This window comes from Erithacus rubecula (assembly GCF_903797595.1).
Source record: "Erithacus rubecula genome assembly, chromosome: 8".
In the NCBI taxonomy this organism is placed as follows: Eukaryota; Metazoa; Chordata; class Aves; order Passeriformes; family Muscicapidae; genus Erithacus; species Erithacus rubecula.
The window spans coordinates 17,300,307-17,324,252 of record NC_136659.1 but is presented as its reverse complement, the minus strand read 5'-3'; the positions used below and the strand labels follow the sequence as shown (position 1 = coordinate 17,324,252).

At 37.7% G+C, this 23,946-nt stretch overlaps 1 protein-coding gene across 7 annotated transcripts in view; it reads left to right on the top strand.

The window, feature by feature from the left end:
* Positions 1-23,946, top strand: part of RAPGEF4 (Rap guanine nucleotide exchange factor 4) — a 138,521-nt gene that overhangs the window by 42,732 nt on the left and 71,843 nt on the right. For all 7 annotated transcript variants that reach the window (XM_079310294.1, XM_079310299.1, XM_079310296.1 and 4 more), the window contains 2 exons: positions 20,418-20,490; positions 21,118-21,182. In XM_079310294.1, coding sequence (XP_079166420.1) covers positions 20,418-20,490; positions 21,118-21,182 — 138 coding nt within the window. The remainder of the gene's footprint in view (positions 1-20,417; positions 20,491-21,117; positions 21,183-23,946) is intronic.

Here is a 23,946-nt window from a genome sequence, read left to right as displayed (position 1 = left end):
CGTAATTTTCCCCAGGCTATGATAAGCAGTGATAAAATTGCCAGCTCCATTTTACAGTGGAGTGGACTGTGGTACAGATCTACTTTAATATTAAAGTGAGCTGTGGACAATTCTGAACCAACAGGGTAGTAAATATGTCTGGTACATTCCTGTTACTACTTTTGCTGTATTAGTATATTACCAATAATCTGTTACATCTAGTTCCATGTTCTGGTACTGAATCTGTATCATTGAAGGAACACACAAACACTGGTTAGATTTTTCAGCGTCTTAAAAAAAATTAAATTTAGTAATGAAAATTTTCATCATTTGGCTACAAGAGTCAGAGCTTTGTCCTTTTCAATTAGATTATATGCACAGACCAGACAGACCTCACTGGGACAAGCCCTTGCATTTGACAGAGAATTTGACCAGAAGTGCTTGACAACCACACAGACTGAAAGCTTAAGCACACATGAGACAAAATTATTTATACTATGTGATGAGAGTATTGCTGATTGTTAATTTATTGGTAGGCTGTTAGCAGAGAGTATTTGAATGTAAGTGTGGAGCTGAGCTTGCTGAGACTTGGTATGCAGTGCTCAGCAGTCAGAGGTACCTCTGTTTCATGTGTTGCTAGTTATGTCAAGAATTATTTCTTGTAGTGCATGGCAACATTCCAGATTGTATCTCAGTCAAAATTATTCTTTGGTGCAGTGCTTTTGTAGGGAAGAGAATATGAAGGGTCCATTGCAGTTTTACAGAGCTCACCTGAGAAGAACGGTCAATTGTTTTTTTGCTCAAAGTCTGTAATGTGTTTGCTGTCTGTGCCAAGAGGCAATCAGTGAATATTTGCAAAGGGAGTTTGCAGATTTAAAGAATGTAACTGAAGAGAGACTGTGGCAGGAAATAAAATAACGCATGATGTAGCGCCATTTTTTTTTTTTAAACTTCAAATTAAGATCTGTAGTGTGCTAATAACTTCATGGCAGTGGTGACTAAAATGATTGTTATCCTTGTTGTGCATGCATTATACCCAATTTTTAAAGTGCCTACCACCTATCCAAAAGGTTTTATGATAATAGCAGTGGTAGTGGAGTGAGGCGTTGCAAAACAAGACAGTTGAGCAGGGGTGAACATCAGACTTTCTGAAGGAACTGAAACCCTGCAAGACTAACAGAAAGCTGGTAATGCAGTATAGCTCTCACTTCAAGCATAGAGAGCACGGAATCATATATACAAGCCCAGTTGTTCTTTATTTTCTGAGAACATTTGTTTCTACTGAACTCAGTCTTGAAGGCACTGGTCCTGCTTTTCACTCTATATGCTCTCCCTAATTGACTGTATTTTTATTCATATATGTAAGTAAAGTCCTCCAAATAATGTAAGCACAAAAATTCAGTATAGAAAGAGTTTTATTAAAAACTAGATGTTAGTGTTCTAAAGGAGACTAGAGGATCTCCTGGGATTACTGAGTAGATGGAGGAGTTGATTGCCTCAGGCATAGCCCAGGGCCATTAATTACAGCCAGTCATTAATTCTCCTGTAATGCCCTGTGCTGGTGCCACTGTCCATGTTACAACACAGAAATAGAATGCTGGCTGACTTGTAGACTTTTGATGGGTTATGTTATTCTTACAGTGATTGCTTATAGTTCTAAATGCTCATCGCCAAAATGTTAATCAGTTTCAGCTTGTAAGCCTCATATCTGTCCAGAGAGTTAATGCTTTGCTTGTTGTGCACAGGAAGGCTTGAAAACACTATGTCCTGTATGAGGTGTGCTCTGTATATTGAACCCTGGGAAAGTAAAATTGATATAAGTACGCTCTAAAGAGAATCAGAACCATTTTCATATCTAGAGAAAATGAAAATTGAACATATAGTTCCCTTACTCTGTGCTTGCCATATAAAGCAAAGTGCAGTCTAAATTCTAAGGATTCGAAAGATCTAGTTTTTGGGTTTTTAAAAATAAAAAAGTCCTGAAATTTTAATAAGTTTATTTCAATTACTGAAGAAATGCTAATAAAGAACAGAATAGTTATAAACCATTTAGGAGCAACTTCCATTTTATGCCCTTTACATGCATGCTCATGTACACAATAAAAGCATTGCTGGACTGATTGTAAAGTGCAGGAGGAAAAAGTTCAAGAGCAAGAGACAGCCCCCAGTGCCCAGCTTAGCAGATCATGTGAACACACATGACTCTAAGCAGCACAGAATTTAGGTAGCAAACGGCAGCTGTGAGAATTTCCAGATTGCTAGACTTGCATGTCTGTTTAAATTATCTTAAAATGTTTTTGCTCAAGGAGAAAGTTATTCATCTGACCTTTACATAGAGTCCTTCTTTGTCAGGCATCCCAAAGTGTTTTACAGATGCAGAGATTTAGTACTGACATGCACATGTCAGAGGGAAAATTTTTACAGGCTGACTGCACCATGGTTGCACAGAACTTTGGTAGTGCAGAAATATGACTTCTGATGGGCTTCACTACTGCTTTTCCTGGAAGGCCATACAGCAGCACTGCATAGCACCACAGTCTGGAAACGTGAGATACTTTACTCAGCTGAAAATATAGGTGAGTTGACAACACTCATAGCCTGTTTGAACACTGGTGAATTACTCTAAAAAGAGAAGGAGCGGCTGCTGAATTCTATAATTAGCACTTGTGGTAAAGACATGGATTTGTATTGCTGAAATGTGAAATTCCAGTGCTACATTGATTCCAAGAAACTGGTATAACATTATTTGAGGCTTGATTTAGGATAAATAACCACTTCCTAAAAAAGTGTTTGTTCTCATTGTTTACCCAGCTGGACCTTGTTTGCTTTGTAAATTCAGTATTGATCACAGGAATGTCAGGGCATATTAAAGCAAAGGGGATAGACTGTGTTTGGGTATACTAAAATGTATTAAGTTTATAGAATATGTTTGTAAGAGAAGTTGTACTTGAAGTTCTGTAATGGCAATATGATAGAAGATTGGTATATGGATTTTTCCCTCTACTTGTATATTAAATCTCATTGACCCTTGTGCCTATTTCATACCCGTAGTGGGAGTAGAGCCTAAAGCCAGTGTTCTTTCATTTTAAAAAGACTAACTGGAATTCTTTTCCATTTTATTATGTTTGATAATTCTAAGATTTTGGAATGTGTGTTTTAAAAATGGTTTATGTTGTTCCTTTACCTTCCTCTGTATTTGCTGTTGCAGTTTGGCTTGCCACTGTGCAGGAGGAGGGGAGATGAGGGAAGGAGGAGGTAGTAGCCCTCTTTACTGTGCTGATTTTCCCCCTTTCCACTGGCTCAAAATAAATTCTATAGTTTACAGGGCTTCCAGAGAAAAAGAGGGGAGGGAGGGAGGGAGGGAGGGAGGGAGGGAGGGAGGGAGGGAGGGAGGGAGGGAGGGAGGGAGGGAGGGAGGGAGGGAGGGAGGGAGAGGACAGGAGAGACAAAGTGAGAATGGGTGTAAACCTTTGCCATCTGAGATCATTATGAGGTCAACATGCATCCATCACCCATATGAAAAACTCTGTAACAGAAATTAGACCATTTTAGGATATAATGACTATTTACTCTCCTACAACTAGGACTTGGCTAATAAAGTCTTAATTTCATTTTTCTGTGACCCAATAATTTTGAGATACTGAACATGTTAAACGATAATTGATTCAGCAGACAAGTTCTCAGAGACTTGTGTTTACCAGGAATCACAGGAACTGACTGATCTGATCCTACTGTTCAGTGAAGTTACGGGTGAGGCTGTATGGAATACCCCCTATTGACCAAAGCAGTCTAGTAGATACCTGCAGAGTTGTTCTCAGTGACAGTGCATGCACAGTACTGAAGAATTCATGTGGAATTAGGGGTTTATATTTTTATCCCAGAAACCCAGAAGTAGTTTTCTCTGTTACGATTCTTTTCTCTTGGCAGATCTCCTGTCTGTTAACTTTAATTGTCTGTGGGGTCTGGAGTATTGTAGCCTTCTGTTACAAAGGTTTTTCTGTAGGTAGGAGTGTCTGAAATGGAAAGTATGGAGCTCTATGAACACCTAATATAGCAGATCTCTGTGTCTTGTACGAAAATGAAGGTCTGAACTATCAGTGCATACAGAGACAACTGGAAACCATTGGGCTAAACCCATCCAAAGATTGTAGTGACTTCCTGCTGAGTCTCAAACATTTCAGAGAGGTACAAGCAATTCTTACGTGCTGTTCTCAAAGAGACATCGCAGCAGTTCGATGGTGACTTATTGCTATTTGAATTTATCTGGTTTGAGTTTCCTTTTTCTTTGAAAGGACTTAAACTTTTTTTTAAACTTCCTTCCTGATGTTTGTCTTTTTTCCAGATTCCAAAATTAGATCAAGTCACATTTCCTCATGGAACTTCGGCTTCAAGGAGGCATTGAGCTATTACAGCCCCTAGTCTGAAGGTTCCTGCTCCAGTGGATGACCTGCACTGTCATGCACAATATCCAAAAACAATTGGACAATGGCAAACTTTAAAAGTTAATGCATGTCCCGCTTACTGTCCCATCCCCCTCAGCTTGTGCTTTCTGACACTTGCTTGATGTCGCTGGGTACTTTTTGTTGAAAGTGCTGTTTAGTCCATGACTTGCCTGCTGCATTCTAGTTTGACCTCTTAACTGCTAAAGCAAAAAAAGTTATTTTAAGAATTGGCTTGTCAAAGAGAGCATACCTCCTCCCTTCAAAGACCTCTAAAGATTAATATTTTATTAAAATGTGACTGGAGCATTAAAACAGGTGCCCTGTGTCTTTTTACGAATGAGTGGCTGGCAAACTTGTGTACTGTATAGTTATTAATTGGCAGATTATTTGGTTAGTGCTTCAGGGGGAGTTTCAGGGGAGGACAAAGAAAAGAAAAGAAACACAGTTTGGATCTGTTTAATTTAACTTTGGAATTTCAAAGTCTGGATAGTACTTTGTAAAGAAAAGAGACTGTTCCATTTGATGTGTATGAGTTTGATACTGCTACCTTTGCCTCTGTAAATGGTATAATCTAGTGTAACAGCTCATGAGAATTAAGATAATTTACAGAAGGGCTCCAGAAACAGCCTCTGTCTCTTGTATCTTTTGTGTGGGGCTCCTGCAAAAATCTTCAACTAAAATTCTTCTCTCAGTAGTTATGTGCTGACTTTTTATTAGAAACAGAACAGCAGAAAAATATTCTGAAATGAAAGAATAAAGACTGAAGGGCTGTTGTTATTTCCCAAGTACTCTCTTCCAAACTAGGAAATTTGGTAGAAGTGAGATATCTGGGCAACCTCTTGTAGCTGGATTCTCCCAGCCATGTAGACAGGCAGAGCACAATGGGTGGTGACTGCAATCAGTGATTTTTTCTTATATGCTGCATGATCTGGAAGACAGACAATTGGGAATGATTGATTAATCTGGATATTAATCTTTGTACAGTTGGAGACAATGACACATTGCATGGAAATTCAGGGCAGATGGCAGTCAACTGTCATTGGAGCTTTTCTTTCAGTGGAAAAATAATTTTTAATTGAAAGAAAGATCATACAGATAGGTCGTGAGTCACCTTCATATTAATAGTTTTCTTAATTAAGTTCAGTGAGGTACTCTGAAATGCAGTATGGAGTAGAGTATATGCAGTATGTATATACATATGCATCTTTTTTTCCACTGAAAAGTAGCTAAAATTTTATTTCTGTGATGTAAAAACAACTTTCTGTAACAGTGGAAAGCAAAACCAAGTGCTGTGTTGCTTTTTAGAGGTTTGTAGTATGCTTTGGTTACTTTTATAAATGTCTAGCTGGTCCATTGCAGGAAAATTTAGATATTTTCACATGTTACAAGTCAGAGGCAAATTTCATCTCAACGCTTGCCTTGTCACTTTCTGGCTGTTCTTTCTGGGCTGTGTGGCAGTTTGTAAAAGACCCAGATCTATTCACTGATCCCTGTTCATGATAGGGCCCCCTTCCCAGTCTTTGCAGGGCTGGCAGTGGCTGGCAGGCCATAGGCCACTGTTGTGTGGAAAGCTTTGTGTTGTGGAGCCATGGCAAATCACCACGGGCTGTATGGGAAGGTGTGAAGGGCTTGGGTGTAATTGGGATTGGCCCTGGTTCTTCAGAAAGGGAATTCTAAGAAAGGAGGTTTATAAACAGACTAACATGTGCCACTAAATATCATAAGTGTCTGCTACGAAGTTGTAAAGCTTGGAATACAGGTAATTAGATGCTGATGAAGATTGACTACAGGAGGGCAGAAAGAAGGTCTAAGAGGGTTAGAAGAGGGTGGTATTGAATAACTACATCCATTACTGACCTGAACTCCTTGAAAAGTACATTACATGGAGTTGTACCTAATGAAAGCTTAGCATGTGAGATGTTTGTTGTAGGAATTACTATGGTAGGGGGGAAAAGCATTAAAAAAATGTTTTGTTACAATTTCTATTTTTAATTTCAAGGTTAGAAAAAGGTGAAGCTGCAATGACTTCTATAGCTAATGCAAAAGTCTCAGTGGATTCATGCCTTCTACTCTCTTAGGACTTCCTGATTTTAAGTAGTATCTTTGGTTTTACTAAAATTGGGGATTTCTGTCACGTCTTAAAAGGACATAGGAGGGCTGGGACTGGGTTTTTCAGTGATTTTCAAGAATAGGTTTGGAAAACACATCGTGGAGGTGTTTTGAATCTGGCTGGTCCTTACTGTTGCATAGCAGTAGCCTAGACACAATTGGGCTGGTTGTCATCATCTTTGTAGGGCTGGTCCTCCTGGAAACGTATAGGATTGCTCATATGGCCTGGTAATGAGACATTTGCAATAGTACCTCTTTAACATGAACAACTGGTGCTCAATATCAGCCATATGTATCATGTACCCTTGTAATTTAAATTGCAATGTTGTGGAACAATAACAATAGTTCAGTAAGAATTGATTTCTTTTAAAATGCACACGGTAGATTAAATTATTGGTCTAACCAAAGTGGTACTGGTTATTACTCCTGTAGTTGTGCTGCATTTGGGCAGAATTGAGGCACGTGATGAATTTACAGACCCTGTGATGCTGCTGGATGAGAAATTTTTTAGTTATAATGCAATTGTAATTGAAATTCCTCCCAGTCTTTCTTTGGTGATTTTCCCATACAGCCAGGAGAACCTTGTCTATCTCTAGTCACTGTTGCACCCAAGTTGCTGTTTTTGTGCCAGTTTGCTCACCCTTAGCCATATTCCTGTCTTTGGGAGACAGTGCTGGCTTGCCAGACTGGAGTTGCCCTGAGCAGCCCAGCATAATGGTTGAAGTTATGGTTGCTGTTTCAGAAGCTGCCACTGACATTAAACAAAACAGAACTGGCCCAGCACTTAATACTTTGGAAATGCCATCGTCCTTGGAAAAAGCATTTTAATTCTGAATAAAACATTGGGATGGCTTTTAGCTCATGAATGGCACTTTATTCCACTTGAACAAATATCAGTACCGACAAGTAACCACATCATGCCATGACCTTATGTAAGTGCATGGCAACTTTCCAAGTTAATTTTGGCTATTATTTCCACAAACGTGTAAGACAGGCTTTTGTAGGTATTTGATTGCTGTTTAGGCAGTCCTTTAGCAGATGGGCTGTAAAACAACCTGACAATTATCAAGGCTCCATGGACTGATTCATTCTGGCTTCAGACACTGACAGTATCTCAGATACTTCCTCCCCAGGCTTTTTCTGAAGACTTTGCATCTTCAAGGAGTATGTGACAGATCAGTGTTAACAAATGACTGAAGAGCTAGAATTTTACAAAAAGGTTTGGGAAGCAACATTGCTTTATTACGAGGAAAGTTCAAACAATTAAAAATCACTGGAAGACAAATACCTTCTGATCTTACTTTTGTTCTTAACAGTCCATGAGGAAAGGCTGTCTACCAGTGTGTAATCAGGGAAACAAATTTTCTTCTTGCCTCACTGGACCCATGATCAACCAGCATGCTTTCTGCTTGGACAACTGACTGAAATACCTTGGACAACTAAATGAAGCTTCTAATGCTACTGTAAGATCACTCATGGCACTGTCCCAGCTAGTGTTTGCTCACCCTTGCTTTGTGCTGTCATTGCAAAGGTGAACTGGACCATCATGGTTCTACTTTTTAAGACTGTGTTGAAGTAGGAGGTCATTTTCATTTAATAACCCTCTTACTGGAGTTAGAGTATTGGTAAAGATAGATCTTAACCTTGCATGGTACCCCCATGTTGTAATAAGCTTGTAGTGGGATTCTTAAGGGGCACAGCACTTAGGTAACTGTTTCTGGATGCTTAAATGTCTTTAAATTATGTTCCTGGGTTCACTGAACATCTTTGCTGTGTAGTTTCTGAAATGCCTAAGTTATTGCCCTAAATACAATGTGGTGAAGTCATTCTGGTGCTTTGGGAAATTTTGTACCTTCAGCTTGCTTGCCTGTTAAATAGGGAAGGTTATTTTCTTGCAGATCCTTTGCATAGGCTATCACCCAAAATATTAAGTTTTGGAAGCATATGCTTCTGCCAGATTTATCTGGATATTTTTTATTTAATGTAGGGAAAAGCAGATTGAGATTTGTATTAATGTTTGACAAAAGGCTCTCTCTCAGTGCTCTGCTGCTATTCAGCAGTCAAATCCCACATACTTTACTGTGCTCTGCCAGGAAGTCCACTAACCTTTCATATAATATGCAATAAGTGTTATAGCCAGTACTGCAGAGTTGTTTTCCATACAGGAGGATTCTCAGCTATTTTTTTCTACTGCCTTGGTAAGACTTGCACTGATTCTTTCTACAGTGCCAGATGTTGTATATAAAGCAGGAAATTATATACTCTTACATACTTTTCTCTTGAGCAGAGAAAATAATCTAGTTTTAAGACCTAGCTGGGAGAGTTTGCTACAAATGTCAAGTTTAAAGAGAGAGATCAAGTATAGAAGATGAGAAGGCAAGACAAAACTCACTTGAACGTGACAATGAATGCAAAATCTCAACTGAAACATATTTGATGTACTGACATTAAAGGGATTTTACTGAATATATAATCATTGTGGATATATGCAGGGGGTTTTGTATTGTAAAATAATCAAACGAGTGGTTCTTTGTACACTGATGGGGATCTTGGGAGAGCTCTAATGATCCAAATTTAAAGAGATACCAGCCCAATTATGTACTGTGGTATTTATCTGTTCCTGAAGGAATGCAATGTCAGAATAATTCTGTGTAATGTGATCCTTAATTTACGTGTCTTGAAGCATGTTACAAATACTAAACACTTCATTCAGGCATTCTGCTGGGCTGTGTTCACAAGCATGGTGATGCACTAAATACAGAGAGTACCCCAGTGCTCATCTGGCCATGCCTGGACTGCAGGTTCTTTTTATTTGCCCTACAGTACCTGTCAGGTACTGAGGAGTAGTTGTTTGCCTGCTATGCTGCTAATAGCCTAGTATCTTGTGCTGCCCATCAGGTTGTTCCAGTGTCTGCAGGCTGAACTGTGCCACCTGCTCATGCAGGAACAGAGTGTGACCTGGGATGTGTGGTGAGGGGCCACCACAAAACTGGCCTCAGGATGCCAAAGCTGCAGAGGTTTGACCATTCTGCTGAAAAGAATGGGAAGAGAGCAGTAAAGGAAGACATCAAACATACTAATTCTCATTAGTAAGCAAAGCCTAATATGTGACACTGAGAATTATAGTTTTAAGGGGATGCATCTTTTATCTTTCAGAAATTTCTAAAACATACTGATAAATTCAGAGTTGATTTGGGTCAGGCTCTTAGTAGCATTTTCTACTGCAGACAGAACCACTTTAGGAGTTCTTTGTATGCATGTGTGTTACTGTTCTTTTTACTGTTTAGGGCTACAGTAAGAGAACTAGATAAAACAGCTCTGTGAAAGTTAGAGAAAAGGCAGTCAAATTGTCTACTGGGACTGCTGCTCCAACAAAGAGTGTCAGTTGAGTACAAAGTCTTGTCACTTTTAGCTTTCATCTTCTGGTAGCTTGAAACAGCTTTACTGGCCACCATCATCCTTCTGCTACTAGAATACACTCTGAAAATGTCTCCTGAATTATGTCTCTATTGCTGTAGCTAACATGATATATGACCATGGATGATCATTAACACTATTGGAACAGCTCAGTGAATGTAAATCAGCATTGCTGAAGCCAGTGACACTGTTAATTGATGTCAGCTGGTCACCCACTCCAACACAGGTGAATATAATGAACTTCAACTCCATAGGAGATATGCAAAGAATAATCTTAAACAACAGAGATAACAGTACCTCTTTTATCTAAAAGATCCCAAGATTTTCTCAAAAGTCTGAAGTTTATAAAACTGAAGAGACAGTATAATGCTGAAATTATGTTCTGTGATGTTTCCTAAACAAGGAACTAGCAGTATGTAAAGAAATACGTGTAAATTGGAAACTAGTCAGTTAAATGTGTTGGGCTTATGTGTACAATTTCCTCATTGTATGGCACTGAATTCCCATTACTATTATCAAAGAAAAAAAAAGATCAGATAAAAAGCTAACATGAGAAAAAAATAGTTACATTAAGTGGGAAAAAATCTTGCCTTATTGTCCATGTGTTTGATTTTTATTACAATATGATTTGCAAAACCTGTCCCTAATGTAGTTCTAAAGTTTTAAGATACCAGAAGAATCTACATGAAGTAGAATCTACATGAAGTAGATTTACATGTATAGGCAGCTTTTTCTCTCTGCTAATAAAACCTTCCTTTAAGGCAGTTCTGTAGTTACATATGTGGCTCGGTGGTTAATACCTTGTTCTCATATGCAAGTCAGTTGATTCCTCTGGTGCCTCATAATACTTGGGAACCATGGGCTCTTGCAGTGTGACTCATGCTGTCGCTTATTTTACTCTATATTCTGTATAAAGATTTTCTTTGAACGGTGAGTGGATACACAGAATCAAAGTGACAATAACAAGCTTTGTCTGTCTTTCTTACAACAAAGAAAGAGCCCTACAAAAATAGATTGAAGTGTAGGATGTTGCAAATTTGGTAGCCCTCCAATTAAGGTATCTTCTAGCTCTATTATTACCAGTGACCTCATCTTGTCTTCTAAAGGGACTGAAAGTCTCATAGCAATACACTTGCTTCAAAAATCATTTGTCGTGCTGTCAGAAAAAGGATGAAGTATATCAGATTACTTCTCAATAAACCTACTCTTCTTCTATCAGGAGTGCATAAGAATGCTCATGTATATTTTCCTCCACTGCAACAGCAGGTTGCATAGCAGTGCATTCCAAGCTAGAGGTGCCTGGTTTAGGTGCTCAGCACCTTCAATACCAGTGTCCACAAAAACCTGAAAAATCACAACTTTAGGACATCTGTGCATGGTGTTAATGAAAACACTTAGAAGAACTGTTAATTAAAGAACTGAAATAGTAAAATAAATTTGGAATATAAATATAATCACAGACAGTGAAAACAATGAAAAAGTTCTTCTGTGAGTGGAAGGGGTGAAAAAGCTTATTTCCTTTTTGTTTTTGCTCTTTATTGCTAACTATACTGTAGCTTCCATGATGTATCTGTTTGATAGAAGACAATTTATGTGTTGTTTGGAGTTATACCTGTGAGGATTAGCCAGTTACCCAGTGAATTGGGATGTCTGAGAGTGCTGCCCACTTTTCCCTTAGCTGTGACACTTTATTTGTGACCTCTCTCCTATTACTAATTTCTGTTTAGCTTGTAGGGCTCTATTTGAACCCTATCTCAAATTTGATAATTTTTTTTCCACTGAAATCAAAAGAGTTTCTGTGAAGATGGGGAGAAAGTGTGGAATTGCTTGCTAGACAAAATATTTGCATTTTGTTAGGAAAGCAGAGAAGCAAAACAGAATCTGTACCCATGCCTGACTGAGTACAGGAGGTCTGATGTGTGGTGTCCACAAATATAATAGAAGCAACAATTAAAGTTTGTTTGGGTATGCTTTTAATGAGAAGCTTAGGAAAATCATCAGGAATTTTTCACTGTGCAAGAAGTGGACAAGATGTCTTCTGCTCTCAGCTGCAGCTGCACAGCTGGACTCACGATTATTTACTGCATTCTCCTAGCAAGGCTTATTGCAAGTAATTTTTAATTGCCTGTGTTGAATTTTCAAAATCTGCAGCATAAATCTTAAACAAACCATTTATCTTCATATGGTCCACTTGACAAGGTGATGTTTGGTCATAGGTTGGGCTTGATGATCTCAATGTCTTTTCCAACCTAGTTGTATCTGTCACTGTATGAACTGGTTCTTCAGTGGCAAAAAGAGAGAGGAGGAGGTTTGTTTATTAGACATAGCCATAAGCTACTTTACATTCTCTTTTTTTTGTCCTTTTTTTTTTAATAATGTGGCCTCTTCCTTGAAGGAGTCTCTTCACTAATTCCTTCCATAATTGTGACAACACCAGTGGTTGAAGGAGTCTATTAGACTGTGTATTGCACTCCCTTCCTGCCCTCCACCCATTTTTACTCCTTCCCTTCTTATTTCTTGTTGGTTTTTCTTTCTTTTCTAAGGTTTAACTTCCAGTGGGACTTCCTTCTTTCCCATCCCTGCATGCCTCCATTTGTCACTGGTTCCTCTTGTCATGAGGTTTGAAAATGCTTTTAGGGCTAAGCTGAAGTGAATACTGTTACTTTACTTTGTTTGCCTAAGGAAAGAGTTGTACAACAAACAGTCACAGCAGGACTCCAGGTTGGAGTTGCAGAACAGCATTTGCGTGCCAGCCTTTTCAGTCGTGGTGAGGCTCTGGCAGCAAAATAAATTGCCTATGATTTGAGGAAATCACTTGCACTGACTTTTGTCTTCTGGAAAAAGCCTTGAAAACTGCCCCATCCAGATAAGGCAGTTGTATTGCAGTTTGTTAATGCAGTTTGCCTAATCTTTCTGTTATGGCACAGCCAAATCGCTGTTACTCATGTTTGCACTTCAGTTGGATAAGAGTCAGGAGTGGATTGGATGGGATTGGATTGGATGGGATTGGATTCCCATCCAATACATTTTGAAATCTTCAGACAAGATGCTGTTGTACAAAAAAAGATTATGTTTAGCAGACTGTTTGGAGGTATTTTATGGGGATCTTCAGACATGAGAGCCATGAGATGTTGGACAGTGAATGTGGATGTAAAACCATGTAACTAAATACTGTGTGTAAAATAGCTGAAACATTGTTGTGAAGTCCTGTGGGGAAGTACCATGGGCAGCATTTATTATAACACAGTGTGCATAAAAGGCACTCCAGATTTGAGCAGCTTTGACCCATGAGAGGTTTATGCTGACAAGTTAATTCCAGGGGTGCCATTGCAAGGACTGCTGTGTGAATTGGAGGCCCAGGTGTTTTGGGTTCCTGTTAGGTGGTATCAGTCTGATTGTGAATGATTTTCTGTCAGAATACATACTTTTGTGTCCACTGGAAGGAATAGACTATGTTCAATCATACTTCCTGAAACATAATTGTTTACTTTGTCTTTACATTTTCCCTTCTTATTTTGTATTGTACTTGCTTTGATTTCTTTGCAATGTTCCTCAGTGATCTGCACAAAATGCTTTTAAAGCAGCTCACACTGTTATCAAAATAATATTTTAAAAGCTTTGAAGAAAAATGAATTTTATATGGGAAATTGTATGTTTACTTATTTGTACTTCTTAAATATTCTAATTATTGTTATGCACAATTGAATAGAAACAATCAGTTTGGAGAATTATCCATGAAAAGGAAGCCTTTGATGTTAGATGAATATTGGAGGTTGATGTGTGCTTGTTTTTGTGAGAAGCAAAAGCAGTATTTGATTGACCTCACTGAACTACTAAATAGGCTTATATTGATTGTAAAGGAATTAATATTTAACCCAGAGTTTCCTCCCAGATGAAAACAAATTTATAGTCTAACATACTTCTGTGTTCAGAGGTTAAAAATATAAAAAGCAGAGCTCACCAACTTTTTCTTTGTTTCAAATCTCCTTTTAAAATATATGTAATGGGAGCAAAGAAAAAAACTGTTTATAACCAAAGCCACTGCTGTGCATAGTTTCATCATAAGGCCAGTGTGTCATTTCAGTTGCACTTAAAACCTATTTTTAAGACTTAGCTACTGCAGAGACCTTGTGTTGACCTTACAGAGTTTTACTACAGAGGATTGTGACTTCAGCCCACTGTCAGAGCACAGCCTGCACTGGGAGGTTTCCAGGTTTTCTCTATCTCAGCAGCACATACCTAGTTTGTCATCAATTTCTTCAGATGAAGTTCTGTTTCATAACATTCATGACCAAGATATGTTGGTCATATGTATCAGGCCTTCTGTGAAAAAGTGAATGTGGAAAAGCTCTTTTTCAGCCACTTTTGAAAACTTGAACTTCATGTTAAAGACAATTAAGTATTTTTTCCTGTAAATATATGATCTATTCTATGTGTACACAATTGAAGTAAAAGAAAACACATAAATCAGATGGACTGTTTCTTGCCCTCTTTTAAGTATATGCAATCTTTCCCACTCCTCCCAGCCAAGTCCTGTCTCCACCCAAGTGCATTTCCTGAGTGGATTTCTCTAGAAGACAGAATTGAAGAACTGTATGATGGCATTTCTATATTTAAATTAGATGGAGCAGAATAGGCTGCAATTTGCTTAATCAGTGCTCATGCTCTAATTTCCTTGGATGTGATTTTTTGCAGTACAGTCTTATCTTTGGCTTTCTATCTGGTAGCCAAGTCTGCTATTTGGCATGATTTCAGTGAGTTGGGTGCATTCTTCTTGATGAAATATCAAGGGGATTCTGTGATAGAGCAAATTCTGCACACAGAGCTTTTCAAGCATGATAATTGATTTAGGTAGGAATGTGACAGAAAAATATATGCCTCCAAAATAAAGAAATGGAGTAAAATAAAGTGTAGTTGATTAGAGCTATGCAGAAACATCCTGATGATGGTAAATAGGTAAATAAATGGAAAACATGCACATTCATCTGCTGTTACATAAACTGTACCTATTCTGGGATCAGGATTCAGCAGTTTTGGTACAGGCATTTCCTGTATTTGTTTTATCTGAACATGACTAAATAGTGCTTCACTTCTGCTTTTTCAGACCTTGTCTATCACATTTTAATGACTTGATAGACTGACGTATACAAAACAGTTTGTTTCTGTTCATGGCTTATTTTTCTATTTTTTCACAAAATAAGGTATGCTTTTGCTATTGTAGCATTATATTTTCCTAATATACTAAAGGTCTTTATGCTTTCTTTCAGAAGTACCTCAGGTCTGTTGTCTTACCTATACTGTTGGTGACATCAAATAATTATATTCTGGTAATGACAAAGGCAGACATTTAGCAATAGGCAGGATACTTGGTGCTCTAGAGTGAAGAATCAGTTTCAAACAATGATTTTTAATCTAGTATTAAACAGCCATGGGTTAGATACTTTTTGTGATATCCAGTTAAGTGACATTGACCTGAAATGTGAAATGACTGAGCTTGCTTGGAAGAAATGCACTTGGTAATTTGTAAGCATACTAAGAAGACAGTATTTGAAGTCAGAATTAGGCCAGGCTCTGCTGAGAGTCTTGCTTCATACTATTGGGCAAAAGCAAGGGTGCTACTTTTTTTCCCCTTTGTAACAATATTGGGATAAAAATCAACTATGAGTATGATAATCAGTCTGGGGTGGGGTTTTTTTTTTGTGAAAATCTGCAAGAATATTAGGCACTTTTTGTTGGAAAACACAAGAGGATAGCAGGCAGATGAACTGAGATTCTTCCCATCAGTTCAGTGAAGACCAGAGCATCACATCTGATGGCAAAAGTCTGGATTTTGAGACAGCAATCTGTGCTTGATTTGATGAGTGAAAAGAAGGTCCAAAAATCTTCATGGGCTCTTTCTTTCAGGGGTTTCTCTCCTTATTGTTCTTGAGAAAAGAGAAGAAACAGTGCACCATGGGAGAGGCGCGCCCTTGTGAGTAATGCTCACCAGGGAGGTGGTTCACTGCCAACTTAGAGGAAGAACAGAGTTGTACTGAGAGCATCAGTGATCAATTATTTATTGTCAAAAGAAAACAGAGAAGCTGGCTCACATTTTCAAGCTACAGCATATATTCCCCAAGAGAAACCATTGCAGAAGTATTGACAGCTAGTGCAGGAGTATTGCAGAACACAGGCAATAGTCGCAATAAGAGCATCTGATGAAACAATTACACAAGGATTTGAAAAATGTGTGGAAAGGTCACTTTGATGTTTTTCTTAGGACCTCTACACCTGAAATGAATTATTTTGTGTTACTCCCAAATTTCCAAGTTAGGCAGACTTTGCTTAGTAATTTTCTCTGTTGCTAGTTAGGAGTAGGCAGAAAAGAAGGCATCAGAAATGGTGAAAAATGATACTGTGATTGAGATTATGGATAGGAGAGAGAGAAAGAGAAAGAGAAAGATCATATTCATATTGAACCAAGCACCTTTTGAGGTCTGCAAAACTGTCTCCAGTGTTAAAAGACACTTAATTCTGAGTATCTGGCCACAGATTCCTAGTATCTGTAGATTCACCATGGCATGGGGAAGAATCAGAAGCCTGAGTCCCTAGTGCTACAAACTGTCACTGCCTGGGTCTTTATTGCAGAGCCCTTATTGGCCAACTGCAGAACTGCTGCCCTTGGTGGAGTATTTGGGGAAGAATCTGGGTTCAAATCCTTTTACCCCAGGAGGTCTTCCCTTCATCAGTCCTGTGTCTTTCCTGTTAGAGCACTGGGTTTTGGTACACAGTGAACATGGACAAGAAAGGCTCATCTGTATTCTTTCCATGGAATTATTCTGGAATGTTTGTAAACAGGTATTAGCTCTTCACTACTTGCAGCAGAACACAAGAGACTATCCACAAAGACCAAAGATATATTTTATATACCTTGTGTATGCTAGAAGCATTTTTTCAGGAATTTAGAGATAGCTTACATCATAATTATAGTAATTGCCTTTCTAAACATTAGCATATAAAAATATACCTAATTATGTTCACAGAGTTGAAGAAAACCTATTGTATTCATGAAAGCCTATGAGACAAACTGCAGCTAACTAAAAACAAAGCCTTAATTTGAGCATGCAAAGAAACACACTGAAAAACCTGATGACGAGTGGCCTTAGAAACCATTCCCTCACAGTGCCTTCCCAGTAGGGCAAGTGTGTGATTCTGTTTCTTTCTTTTCTCCTCTCCCCAACTATTTCTTGTCAGTAGTCTTCTTTGCTTCAGGCCACAGAAGTAGCTGAAAAGGTCAAAATGTGTTAATTTTCACCACTGCATGGGTATGAGGCAGTCAGCAACTGGAAAAAAAATGCTGTCTTTATTACTCATGCTGTCAGATTAGATGTAGGAATTGTCTGTTATTTAAGCTGTTGCATGATAGAGTTTATGAATTGGTAGAATTCTAAAGACAGAGTGAATAGGTCATTGAATGTAGCTTTAAAAACTGCTGTCATGTTGGATTTACAAAACTTGAAATTTCTGATAATAAACAAGGATGTGATGATTTGATAATTGTTACAGTCTTTCATAAGGAAAGCCTTTGCAGACTTCATACCACCTGTGGAATACATTTTCAAAAGCCTTTTGTAAATACCTAGTCTGTTAATCTTCAGGATGATTTTAAATGCCACCTATGAATATAATGTAACTTATTGAATTTTATTTTCCTTTACAGACAGTGCAGTAACAAGATAGGTCTCATTATCTCAGCTTTCAGTGATCTCATGCCTAGAACTTTATTATTCCATCTGATACTGGCAGATCTTTATGCAATTACTTAGGTCTGTCTTCGCATGCTTAGATTTCCCAGCAAACAGTGTTTCCCTGACTCCTTGAAATAAGTTTCCCTTGACATTTAATTTGGCTGATGAGGTGACAAAACTTTAGGCATAAATTATACCTTTTATGTCAGCCCACACCCACTGAGAAATCCTCATGAGAGACCATGTGTAGGCAGCTGTATCAGCCCTTCCTCCAGAGATACCCAGATATAGAAGAAAGTTTTATTTATGCAGAGCTGCCCTGGAGGAGTATGAACAACTGAGCTTTCTGAGGGCATGCCTTGAATTAATTCCTCTTCTGGTAGTGCTGCTTGAACTCCTTCACAGGCAGCACTGCTCACAGGATTTGCTGTATAGGACTGATAAGTGGGTTGGTCCCAGGGCAGGGTGGGACCTTCATGCAGAAGGTGACAGAGTGCACATCCTTGGGAGAGATACCAAAATCCTACCTTATCTATCAGGAGTCTGTTTTTTGTTCCTGGTGAGCTTTGGTGTCCTGAGCATCAAGTGTGCCTGAATGGGATTAGATACTCCTCTAAAGTTATGTGTCTAATTCTGGCTTACTCTATTGGTAGGTTTTTTTCTGAAGATGGACCCTCTTATCTTTTGGAAATTGTATGCTGTGTTCTGTGTTTTGTCTCATGAGAAGAATAATCAGGAAAAATATTACAGAATTAATCAGAAAAAAATGCCATGCGGTGTATGATGGCTGTGGACATGGTATAGGAAATAAAAGAAAAAAATAATCTCTTCCCACAGTTTAAATTCCTTATAAAAGTGGCTTAAATGTGAACTAGTAATGTATTTCTGGGAATAAGCTGTATGGGAAAACAGAACAAAGAAATTAATATCAGCTGAATGATGATGAAGAAAAAGACAAAAACATCCTCTACAATTTGTTTTTATCTTGTCCTAAATGAAACATTCCAATTTTCCATCTAAAAATCACATTTCAAGACCAAAATCAGCAGAAGGTAGAACAAAGCATTTATCTACTGTTTGAATAAAATGTTATTTCAACCCCTTGGGACACACTTCTGTTTGTTTTGGTTTTTTTTTCATTTGGCCAACACAAATGACTTCTTCTATTGGTTTATATATGTGATTTACTAGTTAAACTGAGAAAAGAATTCTTTCTTATGTTCTTCCTCTCATTGAGTTCCAGGCATGGGACTGGATGCAGAATAACGGAAACTGAGTGATTTGAGAAAGAAAATAGGAGAGTTTTATCCTCAAATAAAATAGCATTTGTGTTTCGTGTGACTGACCAGGGATATAGCATAGATTTACTTCTACGAGTATTCAGCTGGATTATGGGTGAGATTTAAATAATATGTTACTAAGCTTTGGGATGTAATAGCTTGTCTAAAAATAGGATTGGATTATTAAGATTAATGTAATCTTTGTAGCTTTTGTTATTATTTAGAATGCAAGACATGCAGTCTTTAGTGCTTGAATTGATGATATTTTCATTTCCATTTCCAAGAAAAATAAATGTAAGAAGGATAATTCAAGCATTTTTAAAATTCAGCAGGCAACATTTTGAAAGTGAATACATCCAAACAACTCCATAGAGCAAAGGATAAAACTTTTAAATTAAAATTGCACTATGGCACTAAAATTGCACTGTCTCTTATTTGCACACTTTGCTACGTGTGCTTAGTTGAAACTTGCTGAATTTCAGCAGGTTGATTGTTCAGGTTGAGCTCACTGCACACCCAAAGGATTGTATGACGAATTTTATTTACGCTGAACATCAGAATCCCTATTGCACAAGCTTGTTTGCTGACAGGTCCAAAAGGGAATTATAATTGTTTTTCCTTAATCATGACAGTAACATAGTATGATTGGAAACAAAAATGTGTTTCGTATTCATCGAGTGATTTGTATTTGATAAAAGGACTTTTTTTCCCCTTTGGTGTTATTTTTGTAGCTTCTGTGAGTTTCTTAAACTTTTGACAGAGCTTTGAACTTTACTGATCATGTCATCATCATTCACTGAAGAAAAAATACCAGTTGCTGACATCAGTTATAATTACGTACCTTATAGTGGTTTAAGGGGTGTTATTTTTACAGTTACAAAGTTTCATCTGCTAATGCAGTTTTTGTATGAGGATATACATAATGTGAAGTGTTTGGTCTGTGTGTTTCATAGCCTTGTCATTTCTCAATACTAAAATTAGTGTCTTGGAGTGAAATGTGTAAAGTTTTCACTCTACATCCTGTGTATTTCAAATCTGACACCAAAACTATTGTTGTACATGATTTTTATGACTCCTTAGCTGGTCTCCATTTCTATAATAAAGTAGCTTTCTAGCTTGGATTCAAATGAGTAGTGTAATTTCAAATGAGCTTTAAAACAATCTATGGGAAATCACACAGCTAAGTAAAATATTGATTTATTAGAACCCTTAAAGTCATGCTGTGGGGAAGATGAAAGAGGAAACTGGTTTAGCACTACTTTGGATGAAATGAAAGCAGTGTGTGCTCCAGTCAAGAAAGCAAACCCTTGTAGTGTTAAGAGTAAAGACATGTTTGATTGTCTCATATCTCATGTGTGTGTGGGAAGCACAGGGCAGGAGACACATGAATATAAATAGCATGTATTCCCCTGAATGGCTTTATACCTCTGTACCTGACCAAATGTGCCATCACTGTCTTTCAGAAATATCGACAGTACATGTCTGGACTTCTCACACCTCCTTATGGTGTTATGGAAACTGGCTCCAACAATGACAGTGAGTATGAGAAATTAGATATCAGGTGGTGGGCAAGCAAACAAGAAAAGGGAAGAAAAGGGAAAATGGAGATTCTCTGGGTTGGGGTATTGAACTTTCAAATTTTACTTCAGTTTGGTGTTACAACTGCATTGATACTGCATGTAGTAGAAGACACTTTGGAACTTGCCCAGCTGCCTTCCCAGCTGTATACACTTGTACACAGAGCTGTACAAAAATCTGCACTATCACCCAGACCTGTTGATTATATCATGTAACATATGTACTTGTGTTACATGAAACATGGAACATAGCCATGAATCCTGCTAGTAAAATAAATATAACAAAGTGTGTCCATTTTTTTAGTTAAGATGGGCTACACAGCATGCTGGGGAATCTAGGTTAGTGCTTGAGCTTGCAGTAAACATGCTGCTCTCTGACCTTTGTTACATAGCTAAATAATTTTGGGTATATCTCATGAGAACCTGTCAAGCTATGTGATAGTGCTGTAGACATGAATACAAGGGCAGCCTTTGGAATTCATCACTTATGTAAATCAAAACAAATTCCCTGTTCTACTGATAAATATTTTCACTGTCACTCAAAGAATGTACAGTATGTATTTATTTTCTGTATTCTTTTTTTTAGGAATGCCAGATAAAGACAGTATGTCAAGCAGTGCTCTTTGCCAAGTTTCTAAAAACTGTAGTAAGGTAAATCACACATATTTTTTTGCTGGAAAGGAAAAATTTGGTCATGAAAAATGTAGAAATATTCAACATTCAGTTGAAAATAACTGAGTGCAAATGCAAAGCATGTGGTTGATGCATTTAAGTACAGTATAAAATGATAAGAATACCTTAGATATGGTATCATTTTACTGAAGAAAACAGCTGATTCAGGATTATTACAAAGTGTACTGCTAGCAAAGTTTGTGTTGCTATCTGGTTTCTTGGCCTTTGTTGGAAAAGTGCTGAGGGTAAGGAAGAAAAGCAGCACTATGACAAGACCAGTGGTTAACTTGTGGGTAACCAGTGGGTCATAAAAATCATTATTAAATCCTATTTTAAGGCTTACCTGAGCCTGAACTGATGCACAGGCATTGTCTGGCCCTTTGCTCAGGGTGAATTTTCTCCTGTGTTCAGAAAGCAGCTTTACATCCCAGTTCCCCCTTGTAAAATAGTTCTGTGCCTTCAACCTCTCCAGATGAGGATCTACATGAAAGAACTAATGAATATTTCTGTGCCAGTTTCAGTAGTGAGATAGAGTGTATATATATATAGAATAATAGTGTGAAGAAATAGTGTCAGGTGTTGTTGTAAAGATTGATAACTTCTAGAATTTCTGTATGACAGGAGTAGAAAAGTTACAGTAATAACATTTTTCTGGACATGGGACTTGCATTGTATGCATTTATGAGATGTCTTTTAAAGGTTAAAGGTATTTTTGTTGCACAAAAAGCATCTCTTGACAGCAGATGAAGACAAGGAATATTTTGGGTGTTTTCTTAATGCAAAAATAACTACTTCCACCTCTCCCTGTCTGTCTGTCTTGCTTCCTCAAGGGTACTGACCTTTTTTAATTGTCACATTGAGGTTTTATTTAATGTATACATGCAACAATTATGCAATTCCTTTTCCTTGAGTGTTATTCACTAGCTATACTACTTCTGGACACAACCTTGTCTTGTAGGAACATAAATATTTTTCTATGTACTGAGTAATTATTCTTACATACTTAGCAGCTTGGATTCTGTAAGAATTTTACGTAACAGTTATGAATTATGTCTAAGTGCGTGGTACAGTTGAAGTTAATTCAGGTCAGGGGTCTTGCTTGATTTCTTAAGAAAAGCACCAGATGCAGAATTCAAACTGAAAGGCATTTTTGTGTTTTCTGAAGCAGATAGAAGTAACAGGTAAAGTTAAAAAGGCAAAAACCCCAGTCTCCCCTAGAGTGTAATTTCCCCCCAGTAATGGGAAGTGATGCTCAGCTAAGGATGGTAAACACTCAGGTACAATGTATTTTAGAAACTGAGCAAAATTTAGTGATTAATACCTTTGCCAATAGCTCAGATTTTCTAGCACAACAGGACTCTTCCTGTACAAAATGATTTCTTGGGCAGGAGACAGAACTTGGCTAGGGCAAGCTCAAACTGCTCAGTGACTTTTGCAAGACCAAAGTCCTTTGCAAACCATATTATCCTTTCCAAGCTGTGTATAAAACAGACATTCTTCTCCTCCCTCACTGTCCACATTTCTCTGGAGAGAGGCTGAGTGAGTAAATACATGACAAATACTTGTCACCTTGTTTCATCCTGGAGGTGCTTAGAAAATCCAGTGGCAAATGTGGCAGAAGAAGCTACATAGCATAGAATGGTCCATGAATTCTAGTTCTTTATTTTCTCCATATGACCACAGCTCTTAGTTCAATGAAAGGTAAATGCAGTAGAGGTAAATACCCAACTATTTTGTTTACTGCATGCAAACCTTGTTCATGCAGTTCTAAACTGTGCAACTGTGACAGTTCTACACAAAATGTCTGTCACCCTTCATGCCCTGCAGTGTGGTGAGCCATCAAGGAATTACTGGAATTCCAGGACCAGAGTTACTGCCAGCTTTTCAAAGCAAAAAAACAAGATACTGGAAAACAGTGCTGTATTTCCAGATTTTACGTATTTCGCTTATTTTTAGGATGATATATGACTTCCAAAATAGCTAGTGCATCAGAGAAGGGCATTCATCCAGGGAAAGAAAAATGTTTCCAGGACATTTCTACACTACTTTAGATGGCCAGAATGATACCTGTGAGGAGGGCAGCTTATACAGCTCAGAGAGTCATGCAGGCTAGTCTATAGTGTCCAGAGAAAGACTGACTGAGGAACCTTCTGAGATCCAAAGTTCCTCAAAATCTTTCATATGGTAAGAAGACATTACACTCTTAGACAGAAAGAGATAACATCTTCAGGAGTTTTGATCATGGTGCATTTATTTCAAGGTGTGTATGTGTTGTTTTAATTTTCCAGGGAAGTTTATAACTGTAAATAATTTGCTTCAGACGAAATTTAATGTATTCCACTCTGGAAATATGAAATGCGTGTTTTTCTTTTTTAGCTTGTGGTGAGTCTTTTACAAGTACTCTAATAGATGTTTTTCCATAATTGCTAATTATTTGAGTTCCATCTTCATAGCTTTTTTTGTCCTGTCACATCTATTAGTTTTTGATGCGTAACATTAGATTTTTCTTTTAATACATGCTTTGGAATTTTCTCACCATATGGGGATGTTTGGTTTTTCTAATTCATTAAAATCTAAAAAAAAAATTTCTATTAGGGGAATGCAACAAAGAGATTTTTCTTACCAAATGTGAATTAATTTGCATTTGGGTTTATATTATTGCACATCATTTAATGCAATATAACAGTTAAATTGAGCATAAAATACTGAGAGGGAGTGTATTACTGTGTCCCCAGTTATATTT